The sequence below is a fragment of the Corvus kubaryi genome, unplaced genomic scaffold (assembly GCF_017639235.1).
Source record: "Corvus kubaryi isolate FWS band 111438036 unplaced genomic scaffold, C.kubaryi_AGA036_p1.0 133, whole genome shotgun sequence".
NCBI classification, from domain to species: domain Eukaryota; kingdom Metazoa; phylum Chordata; class Aves; order Passeriformes; family Corvidae; genus Corvus; species Corvus kubaryi.
This window is the reverse complement of record NW_024580667.1, coordinates 22,997,187-23,012,546: the sequence shown is the minus strand read 5'-3', so window position 1 is coordinate 23,012,546 and position 15,360 is coordinate 22,997,187. Positions and strand designations below refer to the sequence as shown.

Sequence of the window (15,360 nt, the reverse complement as noted above, 5' to 3'; positions counted from 1 at the left end):
TCAATTAGCCTCCTCTCCCCCAGATTTTTTCCCCAGGCCCATAAAGTAATTTGCTTGGTTCACTCATGTTACAAGGTCTGATACAGTTCAAAAACCTTCAGTGTGTATCAGCTGCTCTGTTAATCACCCATATCCCACCTTCCCACAGAAGATCTGTCTATGCATAATCCCTTAAAGAAAAAAACCCATGTAACACACTTCACATTTACCACAGAGTTTAAGTGCATCCAGAAGCCCATATCACAGTCAGCACAGCCATTAATACTTTGCAGGGACTCCCTGGAGTTTGTGGAAGTATCAAATCCTGACTGTGACAGGAGCCTGCAGTGACTAAGCCAGTTCAGTATGCTCTTGCAGGTGGGAGCAGAGAATGTGATCTAACAAAAAGGTTTAAGGAGGAAGCATATGGAAAATAGATTAAAACCTGTTTTGAAGATATAGGACTATATGACAGAAAGCTAGGACTGAGGAATATGGGATGAAAAGTTAGGACATTAGGCATGGGATTTTAAACAGAAGCTGGATTGGAGTACTAAGATTGACCTGTCATGCTGAGAAACAACATAAATGAACTGAGGCGGCGTGAAAGAAGAGAATATACTGGGTAAGTTATTGCCTTTTGCATCATAAGGTATCAAGAACTCTAAGGGCAAATTACTAAAACAAAGCAAAAAATCTGGGTCCTCTGTAGCACAGATGCAGTATCCCAAGACAGCTAATTCTAGGTCTTGTGCCGAGAAGTGAAATGTTCTAAAATAACCCTAGAATTAGAAAAACCACAGAGCTTGTTAAAAATGCCCATGCGCGTTTTATTAATAAAAACTAACAGTGCCAAGGTTAAACAAGTCAAACAATTATAGTCTCTTTATATTCCATAAAATATTACAGAAAAGTTTATTTGTGTTTCAATAAAAAGACTACTGTCTTAGAATAGGCAGCTGACAGTATTTGTGCAGTTAATTGTTTGTGAATAAATTTAAAAAGACTACCACCTGCCCTGAAATTCCTTTTATAAAAATGAACTATTAAAAATGATTGACAAATTTTGAGTTAAAAAACTTAAAACATTCTCTATATTTAATTTCAACTTTATAATAGATTACAGGAAGATGCTTATGAAACAAATACAAACATTTGTTTCAGTACATGTCTTTATATGATAGACTTATAAGTATGTAAACAACTATATAATAAAAAGTTTCCAAAGACTGCCTGTAAGAAATCAGGCAAATTTTACCATAAGCAATAAATCATTCCAAACCTTCAAGACATTTTATATAGCTGCACCAACTGGCAGTAAACATTTGCCAAAAACTTTGTAATTCATATGTCCCAACATACAGTGAAAAGTATATAAACTTGATGGAATCATAATGTTAGATATAATTTAAGGGAAATAAGTTCATAACAACATTCCTGGAATTTAACATGTAAAAAAGTAGGACGTATCTTTCTTGTTTGGTTCTTTGGACACTGCATGATTAACAAAAAACACTACTACATTAGCTCACTATCCCTCAAAAAGTGGCATAATCAAAATACACTCCAAATAAATTGCCATTCAGTGTATTCATTTTCCACAGAAGGATAGTATTTTATTTCTCAATGATGTGTCTACATTTTCTTTAGCAAACTTTGAAAGAACATTTGGGGCAAAATTCTTTTTCCTTCAAGTAAAAAAGAAATCCCAAACAAAAAACAACCAACAAACCAAAAACCCCTAAAACAAGAGTAAATAAAGGCTCTGCATTAACACACTGGTATCAAAAACACACATCCACACCACATTTAAAAATATCCTACATAAAACAATCCTTGTTTGCTTATCAGAGGTGCAATTTCTAAACTCAGAACTGCTTACCAATATTCTCCTTGGGGGATGGGGCAAAGTAATTTGAGACACTTCTCCCTAGAACAATTTATTCCTGAAGCCTGCTGAATTTTAACAAAAAATAGTCTACAAGCAAAGGGCATCAGTCGTCATCATCATTTTCATTAAAATCATCGTCATCATCATCGTCATCCCCAACATAAGAAACTGGTGTTTCAACTCTGGAGCCACTGTACTGAGATCCATTGGAACTTGTAGCCAACATCCCATCTCCACCGTTGGAAAAGTCACTGAAAAATAAAAAAAAAAGGCACTTGGCATTGCTTTATGATCTCTCCCGTATCTAGTCCTTTCCTTTAATGAATCTGCCACTGCCACTTTATAAACTGTCTTTAACATATGTCCAAGTTGTCTCCAAGAGGCTGAAACACTCCCCAATAATTTTGAAGTGGTTGTTACTAGGTTTCTTCCTTTAGGTTTAATATAAAGATTAAACCTTTTCACAGGTATCTTATAAATATGTTTTTCAGGTTTCTTCTAAAGTACACAGTGTTAAGGCTACGCAGCTAAGCTCTTTAGAATTTTTATGTAGCCTTGAACACTTGCAAGCGAATCATGTCTTTCAGAGTCACTAATCTTGATTCAAAGACTTGGAAAATTGAGGAATTAATAGCTTTTCCTTAACTCCTTGATATGACATAGCAAACTGTTATGTGCTGTATTTTTAATTTGAAACTGTTTTCTTCTCATTGTGCAGTATTTTATTTTAATAGAGCAAGAAAATTCCTGCCTCCATTATTACTTGCTATTTTGCCAATCTATTTAATTGTTGACTTTTCAAATAGTTTGATAAACTATTAAACTTGGCCACAAATTCTTGACCAAATATTTTTTTTAAAAAATCACAAAAATAGTATCTCCCTTGAAAGACATTCATCATTAAAAAATTGCTTTCAAAAATGTTTGCTAGTAATTTTTTAAATGCTAATCCAACTAATGCACATATTCAATCATCACTTGTTGCTGTATGGAGCCAATTTAATGGTCTATGATCATGCAGAATGAAATTGCAGGGGTACCCCTGAGAAGCTCACAGGAAAAACATATCGAGTAAGACACTTTCAAGAATTTCTGCTGTTCTGCACTTATTCAGCAGCAAGATACAGAGGTATCTGTCTAGCTGTAGTCAGATGACTTACAACAGGTCTGCCATAATTATCTGCAAAAGCAGTTTCAAAAGCAAAGAAAAAAAGAACAAAAAAGAGATTATTCTCGTGCTTCTGTAAACTTGGAAAATACAAACCCAAAATCCGTTCTCCTCTCTTTTCAATAAAAATAGAACTGGATTTCATAACCTGAGTATCCCAGTAAGTAAGACAAAGAAACTGGGATGAAGGTATTGGTAGCAGCATCTTCAGTCTTCTGCAGACTTTATTTAGAGACCTTGTTAAATAAAAGTACAGCCTTTATTTGCCTTGGCAGCACAACTTGTATTGCCATGAATGTTCATGGCTATTGCCATGAATATTCATATATGTCCTATAATTAAACACAATTTGTCACTCCCCTTTTCCAAATTCCTAAGAAATGGAAATGGTAGAAGTTCTTGTGCTCTCACCAAGATAATGAACCCACTCAGCCTCTGGTTTTTTATTGGTCTCTGGCTAACAGTGGCCTATTCAAATTTCAAAGTCTGAAATACGCATGGGGCTCTTTTTCACTACACCATGCTCATTACCACAGAAGGAAACTTAGTGAAAACAGTAGATTTTAGGTACTGTTCAGCATCTCTAAAGATATTTTGGCAGAATTCTCACTCAAGCTTCAATTCCCTTGCACAAAACACGCAGAACTTAATTCAAGCATTTGTTAAGAACGTCAAACATTTCAAAGATCATAGAATCAATTAGGTTAGAAAAGACCTCAGAGATCACAGAATCCAACTGCTGAGTATTTGAGTCAATTTACAACCTTGTGGAGCTCACAGAAGGACATCCTTTTGATTAATACAGCAATAAGAAACTAGTGAGTAACAAAGTTAAATACTAGTTATGGTTTATCATGCTACCACCTTCTGATTGCTGTTTGAAACCCAAAGACCAAAACATTTTCTTAAGTTAGACACTAACGACCAAGGAGTAATCTTTCCAATATTGTATCTTTAGAGAAGTATCTGTTTTCTTGTCACAAACTCTAAACTAGAAAAAAACCCTAAACAAACAAACAAACAAGCAACACATTCAAGATTAACACCACTCCAACCCATTTTCACTATACAGGAAAAGGATTTCTTTAATGACACTGCTAAGAACCACCACAGAAGTGATGTCTGAGAATAAACTTAAAACACATATCCATAGCACACAATCAAAACAGAACTTGTTTCATGAAGCATTTAATATCCAAGTTTCTTTGATGACCGCAGTTTTTAAAAATCAATTGAAAATTTCATCTCACCTGGCTGAAAATCTTGTGCCGTTTGATGCAGAACCTGATGAAGATGTGACATATACACTGCTGATTGATCCCTGAGCCATTTCTGTAAAACAAACAACATGCACTCCAGGAAAAATTCCAAACACAACCATCTAATTCAGTGGAAATGCTTAATCCCTTTAAAGTCCAGAAAAGAAGTCTTGCAGCCCAAACAACAAAACATATTGATGTACCATACCAAAACAGCATAATTTTAAAAAAGGCTAGTGTAAAAACAAAATTTCAAAATACGTTTAAAAACCACATTTATTTGGGAGTGAGCAAGACAGATGACTTCAGTATTCATCACATGCTTGCACTTACTACCTTTTGCCTTTGCAAGTGAATCAAGCATAAATACTGTCCTCTTAAAGGAATTACACACTGCCAAGATCTACTTGGGTGGCATAATGCAAAATGTTTTGCAGAGAGCAGCAGTCCATTCTTTATCAGTCACTATGTCATTTGCTCCCTAGGGCACAGTAAAAAGTAGATAAATTTGAGAACTTGACAGAAATCTTTACCACAATCCACTGGAAATTAACCGATCTAAGGTATCTTCATGTTTTTTCTTAGAGTCCTATACTAAGGAGGAAAACAAAACAACTCTTTTTGGAGTAACTAACCTGTCACATATGGTTCCAGAGCTTTAGGAACCAAACTCCTTGCAATTTTTAGGTCCTCTGCTGAACAGCTTCCAGATTCTAGCCCACAAGCCATTCCCATTCGTTTTAGTACTTCTATATCATCATGAATTTCAAAAGTATTGTCAAAATTAAATAGATATTCAAACCTGGAGAGGAAAAAATGTCTCAATTAGCTTCAGTAACTTTATCTACCTTTCCATTTTCAGGAATAGCAGCACTTCAAAAGCTTTATACACAGTGTTAAGTGTGTTAGTGACACATCACACTAAGCAATCAAATTTTTCAAGAATTATGTATTTGCTCATGACTTCTTACATTCAGTTTTTATTTAGCTGATGAAAAACACACCTTTTTGAACCAAAAGTGGGGAACAGCAGTCCTGAAAGCTAAATCAATTTTCAATTCTACTGGCTGGATTGCATGGTGTTAAAGCCAAAGGAAAACACTAAAAACACTACTTAGTTAAGTATGACATAAAATGTCAAGAGAGATGCCTAATATCTCTAGACAGCAAGTCTTAAATAGGTTATCAAATGTGAATCAATTAGTCAATTAAAAAAAAAGCTTTCTGAAATACATGTTCTCAATTTAAAAAAGGCACAAGTAAATTAAGTTTATATTTAATTTTTAACAAATCTACATGAACATTTATTTATATGAACTCAGAGCTCCATCAAAAGCCAGATGGAAAACTTTTGTTAGCTTACTTGTCATTGGAAATACTGCAGTCAATCACTGTCTTCTTGCTGGTGTTCACAATAATAAATGGCAAGTGGATGACAGAATTGGAAGGTGGAGGTCGGTTTGCCTGCTGTTCTGCTTGACGGTTTCGCTGGACAAGGTTCTTAAAGGCAATTTGCTAGAAAAAGCAACAGCGATATCAAAGTATGAATGAAGCTTTTAGGATCACATTAACAAAATCCCACAGATGAAGAATTCCAGCAATGGTTGCAGCAAGTAAATGCAGAAAAGGACAGAGAGCGTTTACCATATTTCTTCATGTTAAGATGCAAGAAGAGTCACTGAACATTAGTATTAAAAAAGACAATACAGTAAAACTTTACTGAGAAAAAAAATGCACATTCTACTAACTACATCAGGATAGTTCCTTGGACAGATCCCTGACAGAATGGAGAGATAACAATGACTGGAAAAATAAATTTTCATATAGCATCCTACTTCCTCTCCATTTACTCTTCCCTACTAGCTACTGCACTTCAAAAAATACACAAATACACCTGAATGTTAATATTGAAATGAATTATATGCTGAAGAAGTTAATGTTTGGGATTTGACTATCTGGCAATAGGTTTCTGAATTACCTGTTTAAGATTAGTGACTTTAACATCTTACCAAAATTGTTTTTTACAATGGAATGTTCCCATTTTAAAAATTAGCAATTTGAGTAATTAAAAACCATTGAAACTTAAGTTATAAGTCTTACAGTAAGCTACTGAACAAAAAAAAAGGTATTTTTCTGGTCATGAAATCAAATGAAATAAACAAGAATTAAGACCAAAATCAAAGCCAACACAGAGACTGATGAAAATCAGGCAGCTGTCCCACAGCTGTCTGTACTTTCTTTCTGCATCCCTGAAATTCTCATTCCTACTGTGTAGGTAACGCAGCTACCAAGGGATACATTTCAGTGGACCAGCAGCACAGTGACTTGGGAAACAGACTATTGCTTCCCACAGTGTAGTAGGGGAAATCTGGGAAGGAGTTCAGCCACTGTTTCACAGCTGTCAAGCCACTTACACACCAGTGCCAGCGAGTCTCCAGAGGCACAATGCAGAGCATTATGGCAGACAACCTCCAGTCACTTAATTATATCTATGGATGCTAACACGGAAGAAAATTTTACATACAGGAACCGAACTGGAAAATTCAGAGGGTACACTATGAAATACTGCTCCTATCAGCATAAACAGTGTTTAAACATACTTGAAACTCCAAACAAATTCATCATAACTGATGGAAAGTTGATTCCTTCCGCAATAGCAATGGCCAACAGCATGGTCCCAGCTACATAAACAACAGCATTAAATAAAAACTGCATACACCTTATCCTGAAATTCACCTCTAGTCTTCCTAGAAGATTCCCATCCCTCAGACTCAGATAAAAAAGGAGGAATACAGATATAAGTTACCTTGCCCTATAGACAAGAGTACCTTGACTGTACCTGTAGAATGAGTTCTTGTAGTTGAGACTGTTTTTGCTTTATTCTTTCAATTCTTCTCTGTTTCTCCACCTTAAGACAGAAAAAAAGGACTGGTCAGTTTGTTGGTTTTAAGTAGCATTTTATGCCAACATTTTTTCCTAAAATCATTTCAATACCAGAGAATTGGAAGCATGAGATATCATATCAATCAATCACTAATGTTCTACACATAATTTAGAGAATTAACTATCAAGACACATCAGTACTAATAGAAACTAAGAAAAAGCAGAGTTAGAACCCTGGGGAATAAAATACAGCAGCCTGTGAAGAAGATAAAAACATCTTTGCAAACAGAAGTTATGCCTCAAGGGGTTACTGGAATTCTCTCAAAGAGGCAAAGGTAGACAAGAAAGATCTACTTGATGTAGAGCCTGTTGGTACTGGAGGTGTTGGAGAAGAGCCATGAAAGGTGCTTAAAGACACAAAACTGATATGGAGCCCAGCTTTCCCAGTGGAAGAAGCTCCCCAGCAGATTCCCACAACGACTTAACTGACAGACTGAGACTCAAACTATAGACAACCAGATGAAGGTGACAAGGTGACAGAATCTGCTGGCAATGATGGGTTACTGGGCATAGTAAAAAGAGAGTTTGTCATAAAGCAAACTCAAAGTGTCTTATAGCACTTAGTGATTACATCATCTAAATTATTTCTGGTAAATATAGTGTGGTATGTGTGAGAAAACAATCGAATCCATGTATACTTTAGAATTCAAACGACATTCAGTAGGGGTCTTAAACTACAGTATCTGCAAAATCCATCAGCACAGTATAACAAGACAGCCAAAAATTTTAATTATTAGGCAAGAAACAGAGAACCAAAGAGAAATTACCACTACATTACTCTATGAAGCAGAATGTTTACATCTTGATTTCTGTAGGTCTGATGGTCCTTTTTCAAGACAAGCACATGAAAGAGTAATCAGGATCATAAGTGATTCAAAACAGACTCCATGCAAGAGAATAATGAATAAATTAGGACTCCACTGAAAGGAGAATGAAATAATGGGGGAGAACATGAGAGATCCCTATAAAACAATTAATAGGATACAGAAAGTGAGTAAGGAATGACTAGGTCACCATCACTTCCAATTAAAAAAAATATTCAGCAGACATCAACTAAATACAGTATGTTCAAAACCAAACAGAAGGTATTTCATAAGAAGCTTCTCAGGCACCTGAGACTCACTGACACAAACAACCCAATATTAAAAGCAAACACTGAAAAAAGAGTAAAAATTTGTGGAAGAAATATTGAGGGCTATTAAATAGAAAGATAATGTATCTGCCTCAATTATGCCTCAACCACAAAATTACAAAAGAAAACATCACTAAATACCTTCTCTCATCACTCACAAAATAAATAGGGTTGGAAGGGACTACTGGAGGTTATCTATTCCAACCTCCCTGCTCATGAAGTGTCCCCCCCAAGCACATAACTCAGGATTGTGCCCAGATGGCTTTTGAGTATCTCCAGGGAAGGAGTCTCTGGAATATCTCTGGGCAATCTATTCCAGTGCTCAGTCACCCGCACCGTAAACAAGTTCTTCCTCATGTTCAGGTGGAACTTCCTGTGCATCAGCTTCTGCCTGTTGCCTCTTGTCCTATTGCATGGCACCACACTGAGAAGTGCTTGGATCCATCCTCTGACACCTCCTGTCAGATACTGATAGAGAGTGATGAGGTCCCCTCTCAGCACTCCAGATGTGCCTCACCATGGCTGAGCAGAGGGGCAGGATCACCCCCCCTTGACCTTCTGGCAATGCTCTTTCTGATGCACACCAGGACACCACTGGCCTTCTCAGCCATAAGAACATTGCTGGCTCATGGACAGCTTGTTGTCCACCAGGACTCCCAGTCCTTCCCCACAGAGCTGCTTTCCAACAGGTTGCCCCCAACCTGTACAGGTGTATGGGGTTTTTCTTCCCCAGATGCTGGACCCTGCATTTGCCTTTGCAGAATTTCACACATTTCTTCTCCACCCTTCTCTCCAACCTGTCACGGTCCTTCTGAAGGGCTGCACAGCACTCCAGGGTCTCAGCCACTCCTCCCAGCTTGGCGTTGTCACTGAACTTGCTGAGGAGGCATCTGCCCCTTCATCCAAGCCATTGATGCGTAATTTAAACAATTCTCGACCCAGCACTGACCCATGGGGGACACCAGTTACAGGTCTCCAACCAGAATCTGTGCCACCAATCACAACCCTCTGACACTGTCATTCATCCAGTTCTCAATCCCCCTCACTATCCACACTCCCTGAGCTTGCCTATGAGGATATAGTGGGAGACAGCATCAAAAGCCTTGCTGAAGCCCAGGCAGACACCATCCACTGCTCTCCCCTCCTCTACCCAGTCTGTTATCCCATCACAGAAGGCAATCAGGTTGGTTAAGCACAATTTGCCTTTGGTGACTCCATGCTGACTACTCCTGACCACTTTCTTTTCTTCCACATACTTAAAGATAGCCTCCCAGGATAGACCATTCCATCAGATTCCCAGGGACTGAGAGGCTGACTGGCCTGTAGTTCCCCAGGTCCTACTCTTCCTCCTTCCTAGGTAACTGCTACTCTCAGCCAAGATCCTGAATAGACAGACTGCTGGCCCTGAAAACAACTTATTTTTTTTAGATCCTTAAAATGTGCAACTAGAAAGGAAATTACTCAAGTTAAAAATTCATATGAATGTAGTTTTCTGTTTAGTTTTGATGAAAAACAAACACTCCCCTACCCCCCAAGTGTACACAGTTAAAAAAACAAAGATGCAAAAGGGCATGATGCTATATTACAAAAAAATTTTTTAAAGGATAGGATCAAGTCTTACAATTCAGCATTAGGAAATAAGCCAAATAACTTCCTCTCTCCAAAAAACATAAAACTCACTGAGACTTTTTTTTATCACATACAAGTAAACTACACTGCCTTACAGACTACTTAAAGACACAAACCTTATTAACTGCTCCACACCCTCTGTTTTTGCATTAGCAGGACATATTTTACCAAATCTAATATTCTAATTTACACACAAAGAACAAGTTTAAGAATATTTTAAAAAATAAATAGTCGATGAGGATGCCCTCAAACTCCGATGTTCCTTATAAACTATTTGGCCTGTTAGGGGTGAAACTAAACAGTATCAGATAGAATAGCAAAATAAACTTTATTAGGCATGACAGTTTTACAAATTAATCATTAGCCTTCAGAAAGTCACTGTATTACACTCATGGTTTAATTATTCAATGGTTAACAGAACTCTTTCCTCCTCTTGTGACAGCAAATTAACAAGTTCCCACTTTCTTTTTAATTGTAAGATATCCCTGTTCCCATCTTAAATGCATGAAACTTCACTGTGCATCATTATATTCTACGTTGCTTTTTTTACTTCAGTACTAATATTATCCTACTCTTCTTTAGGACATTATCAGTCATGACATCAAATCCAGCTGGATGAGCCACACTTCCTTTTTTTTTTGCTCCAACATTGCTGGCAATGCCATACTTTGTGAGACAGATCCAAGGAGATCTACTTTTAAAATCCCTCCAGTTAGCTGGTTCCCTGTTCAGCACACAGCATTGCCATCTTGGAACCTCTTCACCTTCCATACTCACCCTATTAATTATGCCCCAATTATCACTCTCTTAACTAATAGTTTTCAGTTGGGATGATATTCAAATAAATCTCAATTAATGATTAGACACCCTGTATTTACTTTATCTAGACAGCAATTACAGTATTAAATGAAAAATCAATTATCAGTATCAAACAAAAATTAGAATTATCCCTTTGTAGATAAGGCTCCAGAATACTTTTGTTCCACTTTCCCCCTCACTTTGGCAGCTTCTACACTGATTTTTTTTTAGTCCTGCTGAAGGAAATTTAGACTTATTAAGAATAAATACAAAGTCTCATTCTGTTCTGATGAAGTGAGTTTACTTCAGTAAACCTTAGTAACTTTATTATTCTGCAAATATCAGGATAGTAAAAAAATTCTGTCAGAACTTACAAATCTCTTTCAGTATAAAGCATTTCACTTCGTCCCCAAGACATGGAATAAGGAAGTCTGACATATTCATGTAAGAGAATTGTCACAAAAAGCTATGACCTGCAGCAATGGAGATGCCTGTATATACTGACCTGCATGCAATATCTATCATCACAGATCTATTTATCTATTTGGCATCTGGAGAAAACAAATCTTCCTGACTCCTGAGAGCACCACTACTGCAATGTTGGAAATACACATTAATCTTTGACTACCTTCCACTAAGAACCATTTCACATGTAAAAGCTGTATTTGACATAAAAGAATTAAACAAAGACACATTTGAACAATCTGGATGCTGAAGAGTTTTTGTTCAGTACATACAAATAGAATAAAAACAGTCTAAGAGGACCATACTACTCTATTTTGCTATCTGAGAAGATTATAGGCACATATTGTATCAGAACATATTAAAGCTGTAAACATTTACTCAAACACAAAGCCATTGTGAACTTCCAAATGCATATACCTCCAAGTTCTGACATTCCTGAGCCGAGTTAGTAGGTAGACCAATCCATTTGATTTCCTTCTTCTCCTTAGAGATAATGTTCATGGCCATAAGGACATTTAAGGCATCATAGACACGTCGTCTAATATTCTTCTGGTCGTAAGCCTGCTGTAGACATAGTGCATTAATCAAAAATATACCTGTGCCAAAAATATTTGAAAATAAACGTATTACAGCAAATGGGTAAACTCGGATAACATCTGAACTGTTTCATTTAGCAATAGGGTTAAAACAGAAAAATCTCAAAAGAAAATTCTCTTCCCCCATTCAGTTCACATGTAATTGACTTCCCATATACTTACTGATTCATTTGGTGAAATGTGATTATCAGTGGTAGTGAATTCTGCAACCAACTCGTCTGCCACCTCATTGTATGAGGTGGTTCCTTTTCTTTGTACCTTCTCACAAACCTTCATAGAGAAATGACGTAAACCCTTGCCATTCTTCTCGCCTTTTTTGTTCCGCTTCCTAGATATACGTATAATATATATTTTAAGAAGATTTGAACTTTGGAATATTTGATGTCTCTTTTTCAAATACAGGCACACTGCTGTAAAAAACCCAAGCCTTCCCTTTTCTTCTGCTTCTTATCCCTTCCCAACACTCGCTCCTACATTTTTTCCCCGACAATTTACAATATTTATAAACAATTCTAGTATCTTGATGCTGAAACACAATACAAATTTATTCTTTTGCCAACTTTGCTAGCTCCAGTAGAATCACAAAATCATAGAACAGTTTGGGTTGGAAGGGATCCTTAAAGGTCATCTAGTCCAACCCCCCTGCACTGAGCCAGGGTATCTTCAGCTCAATGAGGTTGCCCAAAGCTCTATCCAACCTGGCCTGAAATGTTTCCAGTAGCAGACAATAAATTAACAACAGGGATATTCCTTGAAGAAGACAATAAAGAAAACCTTCCAAACTTCAAGACAAGGAGAGATAAGGAGATAAATACTAAAACATGAAAACTGAATCAGAGGAGAGAACTTTGTTGTCCTTTTTAAAAATTTTTATTTTTAATTTAAAGTAGCACATAGATTGAGCATTTTCTATGCAATTTGATACTGATACTGACTGAACAGATAAAGTCTGGTATTGTTTGAACTCACTAAACATTACACTATTACTATAATACAGATTTGAAGTTATACAGTATATGAAATTGCTATTAGAACTTCAAAGTTACAAGATACAAGCAGTATAACGACGTTTTCTGCTTTGCAAAGTTTTTTAAATAAAAAGTTCCTTGTAACTAGAGGAAAAACACAAGTATCAACAAAATTAGTTTCAGCAAGGGGAAGTCTCAACTCTTACATCTCATTTCACTGTATAATTCCAAAGCAGAAATCTATTTATGTGGAACAGGCCACTGATAATAAATTTAGTCTTAAAGCAACTACATTTAACAAGATGCCCTTAAAACAAGCTTGCATGAAAAAACCACACCAAAAGAATGCATTCCTTGTATTTAATACTTTTTCCCAAAAACGACTACATTCTTATTTCAAATTATACTCTGGGATACCCTTGTTCAATCATAAATAGACCGTATTTTTCTGAAAATACACCAGCATAAGAGAAATCATAGAATGAAGTCAGCAAATTCCTGTGTCCTTTCAGGAGCTAAATTTTCTAAATGTTAGTAATGTCAGAATATCTACCAGAGTTTACAGAAAATATTCTGCATTCTTTTACAAGAAATGAAGAGGTACTCATCATTTTGTGACTACTCCCTATTTTAGTACAATAGACTTCAGTGGAGAAGTGCTCTTGATGAAAAGGTAAACAGACTTTCCCACACTGCTACCCTGAGGAGTACATACACTATCACAACATTTAAAATAAAAGTTCCAACTGTTTATTAACCCTTTCTAGCTTTCATTTTGCTCACCCAGCAGACCACGGCGAAGAATCTCCAGTCTGGTTCTGTGATGCAAAATGTGTGTTAGGTGTATGTGGGCTTCCTACCAGGATAGTATTTTGCGCTGAAGGTCTCTGAGGTGTACCGATAACCTACAGTACAGATAAAAGAATTTGGAAAATGGTTAAGAATTCCAAGATATTCAAGCGACACAATTGAAATGATGCATTATCCAAACACTAGTACTTTTCTCTACATATTTCTCTTACATGCATCTAATTTATACACACTAGCATAAAAAACTTCAGACTATGGTTAATATAGTTAGAGCACTCCCTAAGTTATGAGCATTTCTATTTTAATCTCCTTAAATGAGGTTTTCATGCTTGCTGGATTTCTTAACACTTTTCAACACCAACTTGGACAAGATCAAAACACGCACACACTCTTTCCCTCCACGGAAAATGGGGGGAAAAAAGGAGGGAAAAAAACCCCCAACCCTACCAAATAATGTATAAGGATACTGCAGTAAATTACAGTTAAACTATGAACATAAGAAAAGCTGAAAATCAGTAAAACCAGAGAGAAAATACAGAGCTGTTGCAAGAAGCCTCTCCTCTGATGTCAGCCTCTATCACTAGAGTCAAAACCACTACATTAGAGGTGAGAAAGAGTACGGGTGAACTTCCCTCATGACTGCAGTGAGAGACATCAAATTAGGCAAAACCATTCCATTGCAAACATGTTAAGAGCACACACTTGGCTACAGTCTTCCAGCCTCCAGGTGTGTGGTCCTGAAGATGTGTAAATTTGATCATAAGTAGTAATACATACACTAGCACATAAAACTGTGCCCTCCTAACCTCTGAAGCTAGCTAAACAAAACACCCACTTTTGCAGGTGATGTTTTTTATCTCTTAATTGTTTTAAATGTAACTTTCTAGAAAATATGGATTTAGGGGAAAAAAAAAGATACCATACAGATTACTCTTTTGTAGAAAGATATACCTACTTTTTTGGAGCACATTTATCTCCCAGAGGAAACAGCTGGTTGCATTCCTGACATCAGGTAAATGAAAAAAGCATCAAACAAATCTAAACCCATAACCACCCACAAGCTTGCCATATTTTCCTGCAGCTACATTCCGTCTGAGCAGCAAAACTTAATTTTTCTTCATTGGGCCAGCTTCAATAGTTTAGCCTCAACAAGAGTAAAATACAAAAACTGAAAATGAAACATTACACGTGTGAAAGTTACATATACGCTGCCAAAGGGAGTCCAGTGACTGCTAGATGTCCGTGATTTCAGCTGCCTGGAAAGACAAACAGCTGTATTTTTTTCCCAAATATTCTCTTTATATTATGCCACCTCTCTGAGCAGTTAGCATATAAATTTGTTACATCCACTTCTGACAGCTAGAATATCTTAGGTACTCCTTTCCAGCAGCTTTGTACCATACTTGAAAACTTTCTGTCTCTTATGAGAAGCCAAATAATCTCCTCTATTGCTTTCCATAAACAAAATTTCTGATTGTAGGAAATGGAATTGAGGGTGGGGAATGTGCTGGCACAGGACACATGTGAACCCACTCACTTTCTTCCCACGAAGAAAAATACTATCAGTATTGATACCAACTGGTCTGTCTCACCAAATGTCTCCAAAGAGCGTGAAAACCACCCATGTGCTATTCAAGTAAGTAGACTAAATGGAGAACTGAAGAACGCTGTTAGCTAGTTTCTATTCCCTAGGACACAGTGACAGAAGACTGCAAGAGATGA

At 36.7% G+C, this 15,360-nt stretch overlaps 1 protein-coding gene across 6 annotated transcripts in view; it reads right to left on the bottom strand.

The window, feature by feature from the left end:
• Positions 1–788: 788 nt before the first annotated feature.
• Positions 789–15,360, bottom strand: part of TFDP1 (transcription factor Dp-1) — a 41,026-nt gene continuing 26,454 nt past the window's right edge. For 5 of the 6 annotated variants that reach the window (XM_042039306.1, XM_042039329.1, XM_042039322.1 and 2 more), the window contains exons 5-12: positions 13,612–13,733; positions 12,023–12,188; positions 11,682–11,828; positions 7,137–7,205; positions 5,661–5,812; positions 4,933–5,099; positions 4,289–4,370; positions 789–2,121 (exon numbers count right to left, since the gene is read on the bottom strand). In XM_042039306.1, the coding sequence (XP_041895240.1) occupies positions 1,974–2,121; positions 4,289–4,370; positions 4,933–5,099; positions 5,661–5,812; positions 7,137–7,205; positions 11,682–11,828; positions 12,023–12,188; positions 13,612–13,733 (1,053 nt within the window). In that variant the 3' untranslated portion in view covers positions 789–1,973. The remainder of the gene's footprint in view (positions 2,122–4,288; positions 4,371–4,932; positions 5,100–5,660; positions 5,813–7,136; positions 7,206–11,681; positions 11,829–12,022; positions 12,189–13,611; positions 13,734–15,360) is intronic. The other variant, XM_042039338.1, reaches the window with a different exon arrangement.